Source organism: Papilio xuthus, unplaced genomic scaffold (assembly GCF_000836235.2).
Source record: "Papilio xuthus unplaced genomic scaffold, Pxut_1.1 DF827756.1, whole genome shotgun sequence".
Lineage (NCBI taxonomy): Eukaryota > Metazoa > Arthropoda > Insecta > Lepidoptera > Papilionidae > Papilio > Papilio xuthus.
The window spans coordinates 1,064,661-1,087,805 of NW_013530893.1; the positions used below are offsets into that span (position 1 = coordinate 1,064,661).

General features: G+C 32.5%; 2 protein-coding genes across 2 annotated transcripts in view; one reads left to right on the forward strand and one right to left on the reverse strand.

Moving 5' to 3' along the window:
- Nucleotides 1-874: 874 nt before the first annotated feature.
- LOC106116312 (facilitated trehalose transporter Tret1) lies at nt 875-14,973 on the reverse strand. The gene is made up of 7 exons (XM_013310089.1): nt 14,933-14,973; nt 8,210-8,318; nt 5,501-5,692; nt 3,062-3,259; nt 2,490-2,685; nt 2,166-2,292; nt 875-1,988 (listed from the first exon to the last, which is right to left on the reverse strand). Exons 2-7 carry the CDS (start codon nt 8,295-8,297, stop codon nt 1,299-1,301), a joined length of 1,491 nt encoding a protein of 496 aa, XP_013165543.1. The 5' UTR covers nt 8,298-8,318; nt 14,933-14,973; the 3' UTR covers nt 875-1,298.
- A 3,371-nt stretch (nt 14,974-18,344) lies between these two features.
- The window catches only part of RpI135 (RNA polymerase I subunit Rpl135), a 15,964-nt gene continuing 11,163 nt past the window's right edge, over nt 18,345-23,145 (forward strand). The window contains exons 1-8 of the mRNA XM_013309817.1: nt 18,345-18,556; nt 18,651-18,980; nt 19,483-19,575; nt 19,877-20,023; nt 20,848-21,020; nt 21,627-21,876; nt 22,414-22,569; nt 23,037-23,140. Coding sequence (XP_013165271.1) covers nt 18,470-18,556; nt 18,651-18,980; nt 19,483-19,575; nt 19,877-20,023; nt 20,848-21,020; nt 21,627-21,876; nt 22,414-22,569; nt 23,037-23,140 — 1,340 coding nt within the window. The 5' untranslated portion in view covers nt 18,345-18,469. The remainder of the gene's footprint in view (nt 18,557-18,650; nt 18,981-19,482; nt 19,576-19,876; nt 20,024-20,847; nt 21,021-21,626; nt 21,877-22,413; nt 22,570-23,036; nt 23,141-23,145) is intronic.

Consider the following 23,145-nt stretch of genomic DNA (forward strand, 5'->3'; position numbering starts at 1 on the left):
AACAAATAGAATAGATGGTATAGAGAAAGTCGTGATATCAAGAGATTGTTCAGGATCGTTATTACTTTGAGAGTTTTATAAAGTTTTGTGTTAAATTGTATCATGTTGTTTTTAATCCCTTCCCTGTACATCCCTTTCCCTTCCACGTATTAGATAATTCTATTTAATAATGATAAAACAGATCATTCGACAAAGGCGAAAAGTTTTTACGGTTCCGTACTCCATAGGAAATAAACGGAACCCTTATAGAATCACTTTGTTTTTACAAGCAGTCGCCAGCGGTCTCTTACGTGCGGAATTAAAAATAAACTTATTTAGTAGTCTAAATTAGTTGTTTTTCTACACAAACAATTATTAAATTTATGTATATGTATGGGAAGTCCTTTGCTCCTTAAGTACAGGTCTTTCTAGTTAAGGAGCCAAGGCAACATTGAATTTTGAATTTCTTGTGTATAACAATAAAGTCTAATTTTTTAGGCTATGGTCTACATCTATGCAAAATTTTAACGACATCCATGCAGCCGTTCTGAGGATACCTTCTAACTTCCATATAAATATACGTATTTATAATATTAGTAAGACGGGAGTGAAATAAAATCATTGTTTAAATCCCAACATTTTATTAGCAACAATTAACATAAAATGTCTAATTTTATATAAATAATAAATAATAATATAAAAGTAAATGATAACATAACTAAAAAAAATATATATTTCATGGTATACATATTTAAAAATTTCTAAAAATATTTTCCGATTACTTGAATTACAAAAGTTTTCTTTCAAAAACTGTATTCGAGGATCGTTATATATTTTACATTATATATCTTATTATTTATATATTTGGCAATTTATTTCATTATTTATCTAAAATTTACAAAATATTGTTCAGCACTATAACCTACATGAATATATTGTTCATATTCAACATTAAAAACAACAAAAAAAAAATTACGTTCACTTAAATTTAAACCATATTTAATTTATTTCTATTCTTTGTCCAAACTTTATAAAATATCTTTTATTAGTTAATTGACATGCATTTTGTCCAAATAATTATTATATTTCACAAATATATCGTTCAATTCATTCATAGTATTATATTTAAAATTGTTCGTCAAAGACAATCACAATAAACTCAAAATACATTGATCATTAAAATAATATTTTGTTTCTAACTAAAATAAACTTTATCTACTCTAATTTACCACATCTTATAATCAAACTTACATAAATCTCATAAATACACTAAATATACAAACCCGAGCGATTCCATTTAACTTACAATAAACTAACCTTTAAATTTTCTTCCCGCCTAAAATCGCCTGAATCTGAGACACAGTCTTACCCTTTGTCTCTGGTATTAAAAAGAAAACGAAGAACACACAGATAACCATAAAGGCAGCGAAGAACCAGAAACAACTGTAAATACCAATCGCATCTTTCATTAAGGGGAAGCATAGAGTAACTATAAATACCAAACACCAGTTAGCTACAACAGTGATACCTGATGCGGATCCTCTAAATTCAACAGAGAAAAGTTCAGCCATCATCATCCATGGAATAGGACCGAAGCCTAAAGAAAATGAAATAATAAACAAGACCAAACAAACTAAAGGCAGCCAACCGAAAGAAGCGACACTAGCACCGCTTGCTTGCAGTTTGAAATACGTTCCAAGAATGACAAGACATAATCCCATGATGATGCAACTTTGTAGCAATAAAAGACGTCTACCGGCTTTTTCTACTAATAAAGAAGATATATAAGTTGCAATAGTTTGGACAACACCGACTATAATTGTGGCAATCGCTGGTGGTATATTGGAGCCAGCTGATTGGAAGATATTGTTGGTGTAGAAGATAACAGCGTTGATACCGCTGAATTGCTGGAAGAACATGAGACCAAGGCCGCATACTAATGCCATACGGGACGCTTTATTCGTCAGCATACTCAGCATACCAGCGCGTTGTCTTGCTGCATCATCAACCTGCAAAGAATTCTCTATTTTAATATCAAAGATTTGGTGGATCGTCTTCTAGTACATTTCTACTTTAACTTGTGAATTTGACATTATTTCCAACCATCGTGGGCGTCTACTATGGATCTCATGGAGGCCAACTTGGAACGCGATTGCATAGAGGATATCTTATTAAGTATTACTTACATCTTTCTGCATATCCTCAAGCTCGGCTGTCAGATCCGCGTCAGGTCCACGCAGCCAGCGTAGTACCTTCTCGGCATCGCGGCGTCTGTTCTTACTTAACAGGTACTGTGGGGTTTCTGGCATCCACCTGGAAGACGGAGGTTCACAATTTAATGGACAAAATATCACAGAGTGGTTTGTTTTTTGCTAGCATAAGAAATTCTATTTAGTTAGGTCTAAAGTCCAATATACATTGATGCTATCAGTGGAATATTTGATAAACTAAATTCTTTCCTAAAAGAAATTTCGTTTATTTCGTTATTTTTCTCAAATCTACAGACTCACCAAAACACAGCAACCAAGAGTGGTGGTAGCACAGCGGATATGATAGACAGAGTACGCCAATGTGTCCAACCTCCGATGACAAATGTTCCCAGTATACCAACAGTGAGGAACAACTGGAAGAATGCGCCTAAAGATCCACGGATTGACGTTTCTGCTATCTCCCCGATGTACATTGGTGCGGTCACGCAAATACCACCTGAAAAAACATAGGAATATTGGTCAAAGATGAATAATGGAAAGGAATAATAATTTTAGCCATTTAGTTTGAATTTGCCTGATTTACACTTTGGATAAAGGTCAAAAATAAAGCTTTTAAGGAAGTACAAAACGTAGAAATGTAAGTACTTGGTCTGTGTAATAAAACAGAGATAGTTATAAAACTTAAATCTAACTTTAAACTATTCAATTTTTTTTCTGAGTCAAACCGATTCTCAGTCTAATGACAATTATCATAGTCGCTAAGCGTTGATTTATCCTTAAATCTACAAAAAAAATTGAATACAAACCACATTTTTGATTAAGCTTCGAAATTTTTTTCCTTTAAAGACTTAAATAGTCTACATGACACTTACCAGTGGCAATGCCAGCGAAGAACCTAGCAGCAATCAGCATACCAGCTCCGTTGGCGAAGATAGTCAGCAACCAGTTGATCATGAAGGGTACAGCTAGAAGAAGTATGGTCGGCCGTCTCCCGATACGTTGGACTAACACACCAGCGGGTAACGCACTTAATGCAGCCCCTATAGCTAAAATTGAGGATACTAGTGAACCTGAAAAGAAAGTTGACATTGTTAGAGAAGGACAAGAAATGAAACATTATGGAAAGCAACAAAAAGCAATGTAAATACGAGGTAAAATTGAAGAACTCCATAATCACTATCTGATTGTAAAACTTTATAATAAACTAAGGAATTAATTCTATTTCTATTCGACTTAATAAGGGCCTTCAAAAGGCCCTAAACTAGTCGGTACCGACTTACATCGAAGTTTGATTAATTGCAGTTATATTACTTATAATGCACAGGTCCCTTTGGTATGACATATACATTTCGTTCGCTGTCCAAAAAAAAAACAAGGAACACAACAATCTTTCATCACGTGTTTACTTTTTTGTTTTGGCACAAAAACAATGCGGCGTCTTGTTAAGAAACAAAATACTTTACGTCGCATCTATAAATAGTTCTTACGTAAAACTGAAGCTGAATATTTGGCAAATACTGAACTCAGTCGAGCCCCTGACGATGTCATAAAAGTAAAGTCTTTCTAAAGCGAGGTGAATGCGTCGCGAATGCTCTTAGGTAGTACATATTGACTCGAATACTTTTGGGTGAACCGTTTGGAACTGCCTCAAAGAGTCTATTATAATACTAGCTGTTGCACGCGATTCTGTCCACGCCGGAACTAAAAAAAACTTAAGTAATAGCCTATGTGTTCTTCCAGACTATGTTCTACATCTCCGCCAAAGTTTAGCGAGATCCATGGATGCTGCATGCAGCCGTTCTATAGAAACCTTCAAATATCCATCAACCGAAACATTCGCATTTATAATGTTAGTAAGAATTGGTCTCTTTATTTTGCCACAACCTTTGCTAAATCAATATTTTGAATATGTACGAATCGTTTCGCTTTAAGTATGACGCTGTCTTAATCTTCAAGTAGTTAATCTATATTTAAGCGATGTTTCCACCAGCACACACCAACGCATTACCTACCGTAACCAATAGAGGTTGGCAAAAATATTTTGCATGTGTTTGTGGATGTTTATTTATAAAGGGGCACACCCACCAGCGAAATAGTTCGCGGAGATCGCGTGAGTTGTGAACTTGCCAGGAATGATAACGTCTCTGACCGATTGATTTGTTCATGTTTCAACAAAGCGTCTAGAGTTTTTAACATAGCATTCTTCATGTTAGTTCTTTTAAATTGTACGTTCAGATTGTAGACACTAGACATTTAAAATAATTTCTATGGTCCAAGTATTCCAATGAAGCACAACATATAATACTAGCTGTCGCCCGCAATTCTAGCCACACGGAATTAACTTAGTTATTAGCCTATGTGTTCTTCCAGTTATGTTCTACATCTATTTCAAATTTAAGCAAGATCCATTCAGCCGTTCTGGAGATACCTTAAAACAAACATCTATCCATCCATCTAAACATTCGCATTTATAATATAAGTAAGATAAGTTCCACAATCAGATAAGGAAAAGATGAACGATCAGAATAAACAAAGACCAGTTATTTGGTGTGGGTTTTTAGATAAGTAATTTAAAAGTTATATTAAAAGTATGGGTTAGCTGTAATCTAGTGCTTAGTTTCTCTATTGAAAAGAAAGAGACGATTATCTTGCATCTCTGTTGAAAGACTTCAAGAGATGCGTAGAGGCGTTTGGATATCAGCCAGGAATGATGGCGTCACGTCACTCCAGTTGAATAACACTGGCATGTGATTGACTCGACTCTGGGTTACAATGAGATCACACACAAAACGAAAACTGCTATACTTAGTGCTGCAATGTTTTTATTATTTTTTTTTAAATGACTAAGATTCGAACGTAAAATCTTTATACTACACAAACGTAATTTTCACGAAATATATGTGACTGTGGGTTTCTTAGACCCGTATCTCTGTATAAAACATATCGTCATCATCTATGACAAAACAGCGATAACAATATTTTTTAAATAGGATTTTTGGTCTCAGAAAATCACGGTGAGTTCGGTAGAAATCTTGTAACTCAATTTTGAAACAGATTGTTCAAGTCACTGTTAGCACTTAAATATGTTGACAAAAGCTCTATCTATCTATCTTTAAATTTCTTAGCAATAATCTTTTTCATAAATACTCTTAAACAATATTAGTTACAATCATTTGGCGCGAATGGGCTTTCGTTACAAAGTCAAGTGGCATAATGATTAGTGAGGGGACATAAACGTTGACGTTTTAATAAGGCTAGTGTTGCGCTGATACACAGGCATAATGTCGTATTTTCTTCCTAACAATACTTACTATCTTTGGTGTCCAATAAGAAGTCAGCTGGCTGTCCAAGAGAGTTGATCAGCACTGGATCACTGCCGTTGACAATCGTTATATTGGTCGCTGTTATATTTAGTGCTGTGGTATTCTTTGGTGGCTCCAATTGGGGTAACGCTGGTGATGTCCATGCTAAGATCGTGCCCGCGATCACAGCTCCAATAGCGGCTGAGGAAAAAAATAAGTAATTAATGCTTTTGATCGATTTAAGTTTTTAGGACATCTTAGAAACATTTCAATAAGCTCAAGCCGCCATAGATCAACTAGCTGTCACCTGCGACTTGGTCCGTGTGGTGGATAAACCTCAATTAGAAGCCAATGTGTTTTTCTAGGTTATGTTCTACATCTGTGACAAATTTCAGCGAGATTCATGCAGCCGTTCTTCAGATATCCAAACAATTGCATTTATAATATTAGTAAGAAGTAAGATTTCTTTATTCCTACTTGTGCTAATATTATTTCTTACTTATATTATAAATGCGCATGTTTATATGGACGGATGTTTTATTTAAGATATCTCCAAAACGGCTAAACGGATCTTGATGAAATTTGGCATGGATATAGAACGTAATCTAAAAGAACGCATAGGCTATTAATTAAGTTTTTTTTTTTTAATTCAGTCAGCTAGTAGTTTTAATAAGTTAACTCCTTATTCACTTTTCAATAACTGAGTTATACAACGAAAATCCACGTTGAGTGTAAACACACCTTAACATCCCGTCTCTGCGATGAATTATCTTAACCTTGTTAATCTAATTAAGATCTATTATAACTCAGCTTCGAATAGTTCGATCATTTATCGTTTAATTTATGAATAAGATACGTTCATGTTTACTAGTACGACTACTATTAAAGGCAGCTATACACGGACTATTATAACAACTTGGACTACCACTGTACTTGTAATGGCTTAAAATTGTAACCATTTCAGTGATATTTGCAAACTGCGGTCCGTGCATACCGAACCTAATACCATCATCATCCTATCCTTTTCTTTAATGGTCCGTTCAGACCGGTGCGTAGAGTAGAGCAGTCTATGCATCGCAAATGAAATTAGTAGCCTAATTGTGCTTTCAGGTTATGTTCTACATTTATAAAAAATTTGGGCAAGATCCATGCAGTCGTTCTGGACATACCTTCAAACATCCATACATCCATCTAAACACTCGCATTTATATTATAATATCACAAGCTATCGCCCGCGTCTCCGTCTGCGCGGAATTAAAAAAAATAGCTTATGCATTCTTCCAGACTGTGTTCTACATCTATGTCAAATTTCAGCGAGATCCATGCAGCCGTTCCGGAGATATCTTCTAGCATCCATCTAAACATTCGCATTTATATTAGTAAGATGACGTCATCTCTGTTATCTCTTCATTAGAATCTCGATGTGTGAATTATTGCATCCGATAAACATATGCAAACCTGTACATTGTATGTTTTATAAATAAATATTAACATACTCTATGCCAACTATCATATCTCTTGATATATACGTAATGACGTATTTAGTTCAGGTCAAACACACGAATGAATTGGTGATTTTTTTATAAGAGAAGGGAGCAAACGAGCGGCGGGAACACCGAGGTGATCAACGACACCCATGGACAGAACACAAGAGAAGAAAATGGTATGTAATATTATAAATGCGTTTAGATGTATAAATGGATGTTTGTTAGAAGGTATCTCCAGAACGACTTATGATCTTTATGAAATTTAACATAGTTGTAGAGCATAGTTTGGTAGAACACATAGGCTACTAATTAAGTTTTCTTGTAATACGGCGCGTACGGAGTTGCAGAGGACAAGTAGTAATTTTATAAATGCGAAAATTCTGAGACCATTATCTCCGTTTAAAATATGTTATTTCTTTTTTGTCAAAGATAATGACAGGGATGATGATATGTTTCATACATATTTAGGTCTCAGAAACCAAGGGTAAGAGTCATCGAAGCGCGGCAATGGAAGACAGATATTCAAATATTTACACGATAAATTGTAAAGTATCAAATTGTCCTTAAATTGTTTTATTATCAAACACTTATTTAATTGACCTGTATAAATATTTACTTCCAAATATTCCAATTCGTAATAAAATTTACGATGTTTCCTCATTGAATTATATTTTGTTAAATGATTCTTTAGGGAATTCCTTACACGTAATAGGTGATTTTGGACTCACTTGTGTGTACTTTGGGTATTTATAACCGCAGTCACGTCGAATAATAAGCTGACTCATCTTACTAATATAAATGCGAATGTTTAGATGGATGTTTGTTAAAAGGGCTAAACAGAGCTCGATGAAATTTGGCATATGGAACATAGTCTGGAAGAAAACATGTGTTACTATTTTTTTTTTAATTCCGCGCGGAAGGATTCGCGGTCGATAGCTAGTTACAAAATAAGAATTTTTCTGGTATAGGAATTTTATCCCTAAGTTCGTCTTTTATTTGAAAGAAATGTCGCCTTTCTCTTTCACACTTAGTAATATTTTATAAGGGAGAAGAAGATAGAAAGATTAAAGCGATGGTCTTTCTATCTTCTTTTGTCTTCTAGTATTTTGTGACAAAACCATCATAAAAATGACAACTAGTCGATATCTAAAGTCAAATTTCTTTTGGGTTAATATTCTGAGAGGTCAATGTATACTGGTTGTTTGTAATGTTCAAACAATTTTCTATTTACCTGCAACAGCAGCGATGTATTGGTTGGTCTTCCTCGTCTCCCCTCCCCGCTCCTGCACCGACAGCATATGCATCGTTTGTTTCTCCATCTTGTTTTGTTCAAGATCATTCTGGAACAAAAAATACGAAGACTTGGAATCTTCCTGGAATAGGCTATGTTGGTATAAACACTGTTTCTACCGACGTGCCAAATCAAATTTACGTCACTGAATTTTGTACTGATTTATTTACTACTCAATAAACCGTAATTTATAGTATCACTAGTGAAATTATAAACTGGTGAAGTTACCAATTGGCTACATATTATACATAAGATAATGGATGACTTCCCTTCCTTTTCTGATAGGGTAAAGAAGGGAAGGAGGACAGCACAAAGCATAATTCTTTTTGTGTCATTTCTTTCCATTAAAGAAGCAAATCATTAGCTTTTTTGAAAAATTATAACCGGTTACATATCTTTAAAAATAGAAATGCTTTGGTTCACAGATTCAATCTTACTTATATTATAAATGCGAACATCTAAACGGATCCTGCTGTTTGGCATAGATGTAGAACATAGTCTGGAAGAACGCACGGACTACTAATTAAGTTTTATTTAATTCTGCATGTAAGGAGTCTCGTGCGACATCTAGTAGATGATAAAGCAGTAACACAATTTAAAATCTATGAACAGTTCAAGTGCACAAGTCAGCCGTCAATCGCACGTCTTATTGATTTCATTAATACAGGCACGCTGACCTACGATGGTACTGCGAGGTCGGGACTCACTGTAAAGGTTCATCTTACTTCTTACTAATATTATAAATGCGAATGTTTAGATGGATGTTTGTTTGAAGGTATCACCAGAACGACTGAACGGACAGTTGTCGCGCACAGCTAGGCCATAGCTGGCCCAGTGCTATCCATTCCTACTCTTTTCTTATAATGAAAGGATGAGAATTGGAAATGGATTTGAAGGAGGAGTGGACCCTTAGGAAGGGGTCACATACCCTTACGGTACGTCCCCTCCTCCGTTGATTAAAGGTAGGTAAAGCATCAGCAATTGCAGCTATGGGTAGCGGTCGCTTCGTTATTTCGATGAATTATGTGGCTGCCTACTCGTAAAAGTATTATACAAGAAACTATTTTTATGTTTTAGAAGGGTGAATTTTTCTAACATTCCCTTAGATTCCGTCTATCGCCATTAGCACACTATACGTCCACACTGAGAGGCTCCGAGCCTACTCTAAGTTAGGGGTGACTAGGCCATAATCAATGCTGACCAAGTCCGGGTTGACTTCACACATATCTTTGAATTTCTTCGTAGATATGTGCATCACGATGTTTTCCTTCAACGTAAGAACGGATTCCGTCTATGGCAATTGATTGTGCTTGAACATTCTTTGAAACGATAACTATTGGCGCCGAAACATAACGTTATCTGTTTGTACGTCGTACGATAGATAATAGAGTGGTACCTATGGAGTGGTCACTTCACAGCGACCTTGCCGGCTTTCCTTATTATCATATCGCCTATTGCATTTACTCATTAATACTGAAAAGTCTTTCCACTGACGGAAACGTAAGATCCAGCCAGTGTCTTACTTTGACAGTTCATTTGACAATTCGCTAGAGATGGGTTGAGTGAAATCGGTAAAGATGTTTTTCGATTTTCGTTGGTTTTATAGAATTTGCAATCGAAAAATTCTTGATTATTGTTTCAGAATTATAATATGAATTAAATAGTTTCTTTTTATTTCTAATTTATTTTTTGTAGCTACATAAATAAATTGAAATATAGTTCATAGTTTTTCGATATGCGCTCTCTGTCCGACTCTATGACAACTGTCTATTAAGTACAATATTAATGTTCATACAAAATTATTTCAGTACTTCATACACGTCATTTGTCACGTCAAGTGTCATGCGAATGTTTGGATGGATGTTTGTTTGAAGGTATCTCCAGAACTCGATGTAGGGCATAGGTGTAGAGAACATAGTCTGGAAGAACACATAGTCAACTAATTAAGTTTATTTTTGATTCCGCGCGGATGGAGTCGTGGGCGTCAGATAGGCTTAAATAGACACATTATAGTGGACATTTGCCTTCACTAAAAAGATGAGAATAGCGGCTAGTTGTAAATAAATTAATAGCAAGTATTGTTATCAATGTCAAGTACTATTCTATTGAATTTGTATTGAATGATATCTCGTAATAAATATTCAAATTTATTTTTTTAGGTTATGTTTTTATTCTAATTCGATTAAGTACTCTTTTGTTCACGGTCAACATCTTTGACACTTCAAAGATGGTCAAAGATGAGTTTGACATAGAATAAAAAAATTGGAACAGAGTGAATAATCGTTTGAAAATTGTCCAGTAATGCAATATCACAATACCAGTGCTAACTGCTACGGCCTTAGTTATCTTGTTTGTTCTTGATAAAGCGAATCGGTTCGTGGCTCCATGCCTGGTTTTATCGATTTTATTACGTACAATAATATTCCCATCTGATTTTATAGCCCACTAAAAATTTACAATTTTATGGACCACTTGAAACTGTTTAATATACTAGTTATTATATTAAGTAGTTGTAAAAACTGATTTCTATTGATTTGTTATAATAGATTTGTAATTTTATTACTCAATCGTCAATTGAAAAGTCCTGATGTGTTATGTTGAATTTTAATAATATTTATAGTAAGTTTTTATTGCCAATTTCTCTTGAAACATTATATTGTCATCTCGCTCTACAAATTAAAAAGTGAACATACGTATTTATACAGCTATTAGCTATCGCCCACGACTCCTTCCGCGAGGAAATAAAAAAACTTAATTAGTAGTCTATGTGTTCTTCCAGACTATTCTACATCTATGCCAAATTTCACTTAGATTCGTTGAGCCGTTCCAGAGATACCTTCATCCATCCATCCATCTAAACATTCGCATTTATAATATTAGTAAGATTTAATAATATATATGTCTATTGAAACACGCACTTTAAATTTGAAAAAGTATAATAACAATACATTTTTATACAGCTGTTATAGCAGTTAAGAACTCAAGGATAAATTAGACAAAGTACTAAACAGCTGCTGCCGGTCCCCAAAGAATAAACGTCGTGAGAGTTTATTCTTTTAATCCATTCATTTATGGCGACGTATTCGTAGTACTATTGTGTAATAAATATTTTGTTCTCTTGAGTATATAAACAAAAGAACAAAGAATGAGCAATGACAGTTATTGCAATATGGCGTACTGTCAATTTTTGGCGGTAATTTAATAATTAAATAATTTTGTAGTCAAACTTATGAGTGTAATCTACTATTAGTCAAATAAAGAAGAATTTTGTTCCTCATTTTTTTTATTTTAGACATAAAAATAAAGACATAATAAAATATATTTAACTTAAACTAGGAAGAAACGGGCAAGTTTAATGATGGCACATATAACGAAATTATTTAACCAAACGCAATTAAAAAAAATAAATAAAACGTCATTCAAGAATGCGGCTTTTTTCATATTTTCATCATTCAATTTTGCATGTATCGTAATTACGAAAGCCTTAAAATAATATTAAAATGACATAATGTCGTATTTTTGTTATCAAATATATATCACATGGTTAATACTATCAATAAATAATCCAGAGTTGGAGCTGTTCAAAAGGATTACATTTTAAAGGTTTTATCTTGAACAGTAGCTTCGGATAAATAATCGCAACTCGATAAATATTTTAGTGTCTGTGCGAACGAATAACAGATAAGATGACGGAAACGTGGACGAACAAAAAAATACTGATAACCCAGCGTCCATAAAAAAAACACGAAATCATAGATAAAAACCGCGTAAGCAATAATCAGAGGTGTCTATAAGTAAAATATTTGATTTACACGTGCTTGAAATTTAAAAAAAAACTATTTTAATTTAGCTCATATGCTCTGTGAACACATGTTTGAAATATATTGTTGTTTCATTTATTTCTAATGTAATGAATGAGATGACAATATGTTTTTACAAGAGTTTCGACAGTGGAAATTATTCAGACAAGTGCAGTTACCCTCAAAGTATCATTTGACAATTGACACAGATTATGCAAACAAAAGTATTCAAATCTGAGTCACTGTTGCAATCGTATTAAGTACAATTATTCATATAAAAATGATATCAGCTTGCCCATGACTTCTTTAGCGAGGAATTAAAAAAATAGCCCAAATTACTTCCGCATATATCAGCTACCTTCCAGTCCAAGTTCAGTCAAAATCGATCCAGCCGTTTCGGAGATAAGCCAAAAATAACGCGCAGTTGCAGACTTATAGGTAGACAAAGAAAAAAAAAAATCGTTGTGAGCAACGCAAGCATATCATGTTTTTATTTGCTGTCTCTGTTTTTCTCAAAAAGAATGAAAGGGATAACAATATTACGTTGTCGAAGTACACATTTATGTCCGGAACAAACTACTAAACTACACATATCTTGTTCTACTTTTGTAACAATATGAATTTGAACTTAAATATATATTTAATTTCAAATTCAATTGCCCTAATTACATATTTATGTACCCGCATGTTTGTCCACGTCGACCAAAAGACATCTAGATGTTTAACAATGTAGCAGTTTTATACCCAAATATTCCTTTAAACTTTGAACGTCTAGCAAAAGGCGAAATTAAAATATTCCTACGTCATTATACGTAATACTTTTAGGTTAAACACGTGATCTTATTGCGAAGGTTGATTTATGAACAACTTTTTTATATCAGTCTCTCTATTGTCTATGTAGACAAGCATATGCTAATAAGAGTTTTGCTACATATTTATTAATCAAATCCATAGACGAATATTTTGATTTTCTTTAAGTAAGAGGTATAGTACAAACTGGCTGTCGACTCCGTCCGCGCGGAATAAAAAACCTTAGTAGTCTATGTGTTCTTCCAGACTATGTTCTACATCTATGCCAAAATTCAGCGAAATCCATACAGTTCTGAAGACGCCTTCAAACATCTATCCATCGCAAAAAGAAATGTGTTTAAATAATTCATTTTTATTTTCGCAAGATTAAAATTATAGCTTGTCTATGGCAGTGATATTAAAGAGTTAGTTAAAAAATCTAAATAATTAGAAAAATCTTTGATTATTTTCACTTTTAAAGTTATTTCTGGCATCATGATTAGTTTCTGCGTGGGCATTGCCACGCCCCCAGATAATCCAACGTTCCACCGGAAGAGGTATTTGACGGTAAATTGTGTTGAGACGATCATACGTGGGCCGTCTCGATATAACTGGAGTTTGAACTATTCTTTGTATTTTTATTGTGTTTGTATTCCTTTGTTTATTACTTACTAACTGTAAAAAAAACTTAATTAGTATCCTATGTGTTCTTCCAGACTATGTTCTACATCTATGCCAAAATTTAGTAAGATCCGTTCAGCCGTTCTGGAGATACCTTCATACAAACATCCATCCATCTAAACATTCGCATTTCTAATATTAGTAACGTAGTAAGATACCGAATGCAGTTGGGATTTTACATATTTAAAAATAAAATTTGCCCTTTTGTAACCAAGTTGACGTCCGTAATATCAATCATCGGCAGCCAAAGGGTTAAAACACTAAGCAGTGTCTTGAAAATGAATAAAAAAAAATTCTTTTTATTTTTTCTAAGACACTATTATTCAAAGAGGTTACATTACATTCATTAAAAAATACTGGTACGATGTAATACCAACATTTTAAAAAACAAAACAAAAATAACTTGATTGTGAAAGACAAAGGTCAGTTTAGATAAGTTTTATAATGAACTCAACCGTGGCTTTGCTGATGAAATATTCGTGAAAAAAACATATAGCCATCTCTCTTTTTTTCCTCTTAAATAACAGAGAAAACAATACGTTTTATACAATTAAAATTCTAGGTTAAAAATCATATAATATACGCACACAGAATACATTATCGCAATTGATAAAATATTAATACCAACCAAATATAAAAAATAAGATTGGACTGATTTAAAAAGTGACTAATTTTTGTTTTGTTTGTGCGATTCTCGGATCCAATTGTTGGAATATATCCAAAACTAAGCCGTTATTTTTTGCATGTCTAACCGTATATTACTAAATGTCATAAAAATGAGGAATATATCTCGTAAATCTTATATAACAGATAAGGAGACGGCATAAAACTTTTTGTCTTATAAAATCTACAAAATTACTTTTAAATAGGATACAGATTATAAATTTTATTAAAAATTCTTCTTATATAACAAAGTACTAATATAAATTCGAAGGTTGATTTAATTTTAAATTGTTTTTTTTTTGTTTATCATACCCACTTTACAGCATTTTCCTTATTCATGTTTTTTTTTTAATTAATCGTATACTAATTAAACAAAGTAACCGAATGACCTCATGATAGAAGTTTTACCTATTTCAAAATCTGTCACGTATTTTATTTAATTATCATTAAAAATAATAATTTAAAAAAAGAGTCAAGAACATCTTTCTTCGTTTCTTATAGCGGTACAATTATATTGAAAAAAGTAATAATAAAAATTACCTATTATTTTTAATCAATCATATTGATTTTAGGTAACAACAAAAAGTGTTAAGTTGTCTAAAAACGCTATCGCATTACCTATATCCATGATATTTATTAAACTTTAACCTAAATTAATAAAATAATGAGTAATTATATGGAAGGTAAATCATAAAATTATAAAATTTAAAAAAGAGGGTAAAATACTCACCACAAAAAAAATAATTTTAATTTATAAATTATTATTATAATAATAATTTAAAACGCACTGGCCACTAATTCACAGTTATTAAAAAAACGTACTGGCAACTGATAAAAATATCTTTTTTTTTTTTAATTATGTAACAGGCCGGTCTGTTGGCGCGCTCGCGGGTACTGCGACCAAATGTACGATCGCGCGCCAGCCGCCGCGGATTTTGGTACACTAGCCAAATTAATTTTCAATTTACCCACTACATTACGTATATTGTGGGCGTGGTGTGCAAAATAAATATGTTACGCGCTTCTAAACCAAGTACGATTAACCTAAACGTAACAAATAAATGAACAGAAATATAGTTTTTTTTTTAAGTAAGGTCAACCATTGCTCCTTTGCCTTAAAAAAAAATTGTTTCGCGCCTAAAATAATTTATCATCGTTGCACTTATAGCAGTTATCTGGTTACCAAACTAGATAAAGGAATTTTTTCGTAACTTTTATATCGTTTTTATCGATTATTACTATTTATCTATAAAAAAAAAGGTTTTCTAAGCTGCAACGTACACCCGTTTTAGGTTTAGGTTAAAATTACGAATCCTTGAGTACATTTTGTATTAAATTATTAAACTATACATAATAATAAAAATATGACTGTCTGTGTGTAATATCAAAACATACATATTTCGTACACATGATATATTTGCAATCAACCAAAAAATTTATTAATTTTTTTTTGCCTGTGTCTGTATGTCTGTCTGCAAGCCCGCGTTTGTTACGTGTAATCTCCGGAACGGAAGGATCGATTTTGACGGGACTTAGACAGGAATGTAGCTTGTGACCACGGGCATGTTATAGGCATTGTCTTCTGCGCTAAAGTCGAGGGCGACCGCTAGGTCTTAATACATAACGTAAGAAAAATGATATGTAACTTAACTTGTTTTGTGGTTTAATATAACCGCAGTGAAGTACATCGTTCTCACTGCAGAAACATTTACATAATAGCTAATATTTTGTGTCAATTTAGTTCTTGTGTACATTGAATCAAATTAAAAAGAAAATTTTTGACAGGAACAAAATATCACAGTAGCTGCTCTATAGATACGGCACATTGAACACCCTGTACTGCAGTTGATGTGTTAAAATTACAGATTCTGGTTATTCAATAATCTTAAATATCTAACAGTGGGTTTCTGATACCAAAATCTTCGTTTTTTTTTTAATATTTAGAATCCTTTGGCGCAAATGGCGCACTTGCATTACCAAGGCAAATGTCAGAAATGAATAGTGAGGGGACATAAACATTGACATTTTTGTAAGGCTAGTGTTGCGCTGATACACCGGCACAATGTCGGATTTTCTTCCTAACAGTTTAAAACATAGTTATCTCTGTTTTGCCAAAGACATGTTATACAGAGATTATTGTCTCCACTTAAATAAAATGTTATAACTATTTCATAATATATGATGTCTTCAGTTTTAAGAAAATATATAATTAAAAATATCGATAACCTCAGTATTGTTTTGAAATTTGAATAATATTGTTTTTAAATTCATAATCTAAATATGACCTGCCAGTAAGTTGAATAAACAATTTTTTTATCTTGCGAATTCTTAAAAGACCAGTTTTAGTAAAAACTCTTTACTCTATAAATAGGTATTTTGTTCCGTTTGTATATTTTCCAAATAAGATATGACCTAAAGGTCTATGTTACCAGGTCATAAAATTTAAAAAAAAATCCGTTTGTATTTTTGTAATCAGTAAGGAGGTTAGGTTTTTCTGGTACATTTTTTTTACGAATGTGGGTTTAGATTTGTGTATGAGTTTGTAAACGTGTTGAACCAAAACGATTCAATCGATTTTGTATAATTCGGTTCTTTTCCCAAATGTCATAGATCTATCATATTCTCCTGGGTATTAAATAAACAAGTTATTTATCCTTTAAGATTTACCGGATTATAACAATATTGTGTTTTATCTTTTACTTTATATTATTCCTTGCACATGACCTTTCCGTAATCGAAACAATACCAATCGCCATCCATAAATAATCCACGGCCAAACTTGATCTTAAATTCTAAATTGTTTACGTTTACGACATGCAAAAAATACGCGATGTAAGATAATCCAACATGCAATTCTATTTATTTTAATTCTTTCGGTTAACCTCAAAAATGACGCAACGGATCTAACTTTCACGACATTATATTTATCTCAAGAAACTATTGATAAAATATTATTTAAACACGTCTGTAGTAATTTCTCGAAAGTTCTAACAACTTTTAAGAAATTCTAGAATTCAAATCTATTGGTTATGGTTACTCTAAGTATGTACAAAGAATGCAAAGTGAGTACGATGAGTTACCAAAAGTCAATAAAATGCGTACTTTAAAACTTTTGCTTTTACATTTATGTAAATACAATGTTTAAATATTTACATAACTAATCTTTATATATATAATTCTTCTGTGAGTGTGTATGTCACTAAACTTCTCTAAAACGACTCGACCGATTTTGATGAAATTTTTTGTGTGTGTTCAAGGGGATCTGGGAATGGTTTAGATTCACAATTTTGTCCGCTGGACAATGTTTTTTTAATTAATTTTTAATTTATTAGTAGTTATTGATTATGGAATGTTTTACATTGGATCCGACAGACGGCGCTACCATCGCAGTGTCAATTTTTAAATAATTTTCAAATTAAAGACGTGTAGACAGGACAACGTCTGTCGGGTCCGCTAGTTTTATATAGTATTTATAGAGGAAGTTATTGCAATTAGTTAAAAAGTATAAACCTGATTTGTTTTGCAAAAAGATATAAATTCCAATTTCCTAACCTACAAATCTCTCGTAACATTATTCGTAATCTAGTATCACAATCACCACTTAATGTAATCGTATTTTTGTTGATAAGGATTATTTTTATAATAAGCATTGAGGTTAGATATATTTAAGTGATAAATTATATATTTAATTACTACGATGACGAAGCGTATGTGTAAAATTTTGCAATTTTCCTCCAGTATAAAATGCCTTTTCTATGCATGTCAGTATACTGTTAATGTGTTTTTCATTAATTAAATATATCAATTTAAATTCAAAGTCAATTGAGAAAACTAGGTTAATTTAGTATTACAGTACTTAGAGACCTGACCAGGAAATATTTACAGACATAAAAATAGAACCATGTTTACAAAATTAGTAAACAAAAAAAATCGATAAGCGCCTGAAATTTATATCATAGCAATTATGTAAATAGTAAATGCGCTTTAAAATATTGTGCAAAACAATAATAATAAATCATCTATAGAAAAAACAAAAACACAGAAAAATAGTTAATTTAATTCACGGTAATTTTGTTTTACTTAAAGAATTTAAATCTTTTTCAATATTTTCTTTTAACAGAATTTAAAGTTTTTACTCTGTGGAAAAAATATGTCACTTTACTGTCACAATGACAATGTCATCTGTACATGAATGATAACAACACGTGTGTTTAAAGTTTAAAGATAATTTTATTATACCACGATTTAATGTGAGAAAACATACAAAATGAATCAAAAGAAAGTTCTACAAAAACCTTCTCTATCCTATACCAGTCACCCTGACTATCGAAGACCTCCAAAAATAGCAAATCCGGTAAGTTAATTCACAATTTTTGTTATTAGAATTATTGAAAATGTTGTAATGTTATTGTAAAATAATGTATATAAATTATGCTTAACCTTTGCAGTATCTACAATGTCTTGGAACTCCACACATAGATTCGTTCAATTACATGGTACAAGAAGGCTTAAAAATTGCGCTTGCGGATTTAATTCCTGCAGAATTTGAGTTACCAAATGGTGAAAAGATTAAAATAACTATAGACGAAGCTGCATTCGCTAAACCAAGCGTGCCTATGGACGTAGTTGGAGTTAAAACACAAAGAGTCCTACCTACAGAATGTAGACAAAGGGCCGCTACATACAAGGGTGATTTTAAAATAAGATTAACATTTAATGTTGATAATAAATCTATAACCATTGATAGATCTCTGGGAAGTCTTCCTGTTATGTTAAAGGTATGAAGAGCCACTTTAAAATACAGTAGAAATTTCTTAATTAAACTTTTTAAAGGTGTTACAAAACAGTAAAAACTTAACTACATATAAGTTTATAGACAAGAAAATATTGGCTATTACATCTGAATATTTCTAGTCCCTTAGATGTCATTAAAAACAGTTTTAAATTTCATCATCTGCTCATTATAAGTCCCCACCAAGGGGTTCAGGGCCTACCCTAAGTTAGTTGTGATTAGGCCATAGTCAACCATGCTGGCCAAGTGTGGGTTGACTTCACACATATTGAATATGTGCAGGTTGCATCACAATGTTTTCCTTCACTGTAAGAATGGAGGATGAATGTAGATATGTAAATCGTAATCGAAAAACACATTGGTATATGGCAATATTTAAACCCATGATCACTACAATTCAAGTGTTAAACCGTGAGCCACTGACATACTTTAAAATTCATTCTTATGAGAAAAATTTTAGTAAAACTTCTGTAATATAACTTTTCCAGTCAAAAATCTGCTATTTATCTGATATGTCTCCTGAAGAACTGGTGCAGCACAATGAGCATGCTGATGAGTGGGGAGGATATTTTGTTATAAAGGTATTTATTAAGTTTTTCCTATTAAAACATGATATATTTTGATTAATATAAAACAGCCTAGTTATTAACACTTGCAAATTAAAACTACTCTATGTATAACATTTTACAATACATTAGAATACCCAATGTATGTATGGATGTTTGTTGGAAGGTATCTCCAGAATAGGTGCATGGATCTTGCTGTAATTTAGCATAGATGTAGAACATAGATTGGAAGTGCACATGAGCTACTTATTAAGTTTTTCAACACCACTTTATTGTAGTCTCGGACAACAGCTAATAAATATTTTTGTCTTTAAAGGGTCATGAGAGGTTAGCACGTATGTTGTTAGTAACAAGACGTAACTATCCAGTTGCAATCAAGCGTTCTGGTTGGAGGATGAGAGGAAATCTGTTTTCCGACTATGGTGTCTTAGTGAGATGTGTTACTGCGGATCAAACGAGTACTGTAAGTAAATAAATTCACAATCAAATTATTTTAAATTCAGATTGAAATAATATAAGTAATTTATTGTTTTGTTCTCATCATATAGAGCAGTCTTTCCCAAAGTGGGTGATAACGCCCCCTTGTGGGCGCTGCAGGTCCCAAGGGGGGCTAAGAGACCCAGAAAGAAAATGGGGGCGTTGTGTAGAGGCCTGGGGGGTGATTTGTAATTTTATTTAGCAAGGAGGTCTCTTAGACAACGACTGCATGAGCTCTCGACTCTCAACTACTTGTGAACATCAACTAATATGAATTAAAAGAGCTAAAAAAATATTTACTCTCAAAGTGGGCAGTAGACAAAATAAGTTTGGGAACCACTGGTATAGAGGTTAATTTTGAAATAGTACAGTACATTTTTAATCAATTTATTCCGATCTTAATGGATTTAAGGATTGATCCATTCGTGTACCCTTTAGTATAATTGGTCCTGGATAAGAAAGAGTGTAAGGGACTGCGATAAATATTTTTCACCCTTATAGAGGTTTCTCGCTCATGGAGGTTGACTCTCGCTTATACAGGTTTCCTGCTCATCATAATTTGAATGTAAATAAAACAAACTTAAGGATTGATTATTAAATTTGGCTAAATAAGATAATAAATTAGACATCATCAGCTCACTATAAATCCCCACTGAGGGGCTCGGAGCCTACCCTAACTTAGTGACTAGGCCATATTCAGACCCAGTGCGGGTTGACTTCACACATATCTTTAAATTTCTAATATACTAGATATGATATACATATACTGTGGAGATTTTTTTTATTTTAGATATGTTTGTTTTTTTTCAGAACAATGTATTACATTTCCTACAGAATGGTACATGCAAGTTGATGTTTTCTCATAGAAAGATGATGTACTATGCTCCGGTGTTGCTTATTATGAAATGTCTCGTTGACTTTCCTGATCATTACATATATAGATTGCTATTACATGGGAAGAAAGATGATTTGTATTATGTCAAGTAAGTACATATATGCCAATTTTTTTTTTAAATATTAGCAGACCGTTGTTAATATTTTTTGTACCATTCCAACTAAGTTTTATGATGAATAACACAAGTTTACTTGGGAAAATTTATTTATGAAAGACAATGAAAAATATTTGACGTATGACAGATGTACACTTTTTTTTTCATAAACTAAAATCAGACTAAAACCAGCCAGTGCACACCTCAGCAGATTACAAACTCCCAACATTTTATACTTGTGCTAGGTTAACGACAATAGTCGAATGGCGAGATTCGAACCTCTGACCATTTGAGCGGTAATCCGTACCATTAACCATTAAGCTTAAACGCTTCTTAATTAAAATAAATCTTACTTATATTATAAATGCGAATCTTTATATGGATGGATGTTTGTTAGAAGGTATCTGCAGAACGTGTTAACGGATATTGATGAAATTTGGCATAGATGTATAACATAGTCTGGAAGAACACATAGTCTATATTTTTTTAAATAGATGATGGATGAATTTTTTTTAGAAAAGTTCAATGGATTTTTTTAAATTAAATAGTTGGAAAAACGAAAAAAAAATTTTTTTTACTTGATGTTAATAAATATTACAGTTGCATGCAAAATATATTAAGAGAATTACATGAAGAAGGTCTCCATAACTCTGAAGAATGTAGAGCTTACCTCGGGAAGATGTTCAGACCAAAACTCTCAGAGTTACCTCCGTGGGCCTCGGATATGGAGGCTGCAGATTTCTTGTTAAAGAGATGTGTGTTGATACATCTCAATGATTATAAAAGTAAATTCTATGCATTGGTTTACATGATACAAAAGTTATATGACGTTGTACAGAATAAATGTAAGGTAAGTTTGTAAAAACTTTGTTTTTGTAGAGATAAGTTTAAAAAATTAGTAATAATGTTTGGTAATAAAATCCACATTTAAGAAATTTCTTTATAAATATAGAGATTTTATTGCTTTATCTATTTTGTCACTAGATTTTTTGTGTTACAAAATTTTTATATATTTTTTTTCTTTTTGTTACATTCACATTTTTTTTATTAATATTATGAAGAGTTTTTTACATGTATGAAAATGGTTTTATTTTTTACCAGTGCATTTTAGATAAAAATCTTAAAGTGAAATTGGTATAGTTTCCATTTTGAATACTATAAAAAATGTGTTATTTTTAATATTTTTTTTAATTTCAAACAATAATTGTGAAATGTCAGTAAATTGGTTTTTTTATCACATATTTAATAATAAAAACATCAAAATTTAAATATAAATTACAACTGAATATTATAATCACATCGTTGTTGTACAAATTTTTAAGAAAAAACGCCAACAAGCGAAAAAAAAATTTTTTATTTAACAAAAAAAAAATATTTTCTCTCATAGGTGGAAGGTGCAGACTCAGTAATGGTACAGGAACTACAAGTTGGAGGTCATTTATATCTACAAGTGCTAAAAGAAAGACTGCAAATGTTACTTTACGTTATAAAAGCTAATATATTGAAACGTGTTAAATCACCTAAGAAATTTGTCTGGACTACGGTAAGTCTTAACAACAAAGATCGAACTTGTTTGCCTACTCATCATCAGCTCACTGTATATCCCCACTGAGGGGCTTGGCCTACCCTAAGTTAGTGACTAAGTCATACTCAACTGTCCTAAGTGGGTTGACTTCACACATATCTTTGAATTTCTTATTTATGTGCAGCATCACGATGTTTTCCTTCACTGTAACGTCGGATAAATGTACATTGGTACATGACGGAATTCGAACTCATGACCTACCATAATCTGTAGATCACAAGTCAAGTGATTAAAAACCTGAGCCACCGACGCTCTGCTTTAATATTCCACCCTCGTGTGAAACTAGTATAAATCCAGAGTTGTACTTACACGTAGAAAAAATCATTAAACACGAAAAAAAATAAAAAAAAATTACGACTGATTTTGTTTTTTTATAATACTTTTTAATAAAAATTTGCTAGTTATCATTGAGGTTATTTTTATAGAATGAAATCCAGAATATAGTGAAAATGGCGGGCACATTAGAGCAACGTATGGAAACTTTCCTCGCGACTGGAAACGCGCCCTCGAACAATGTCACCCTCGCACAGTACA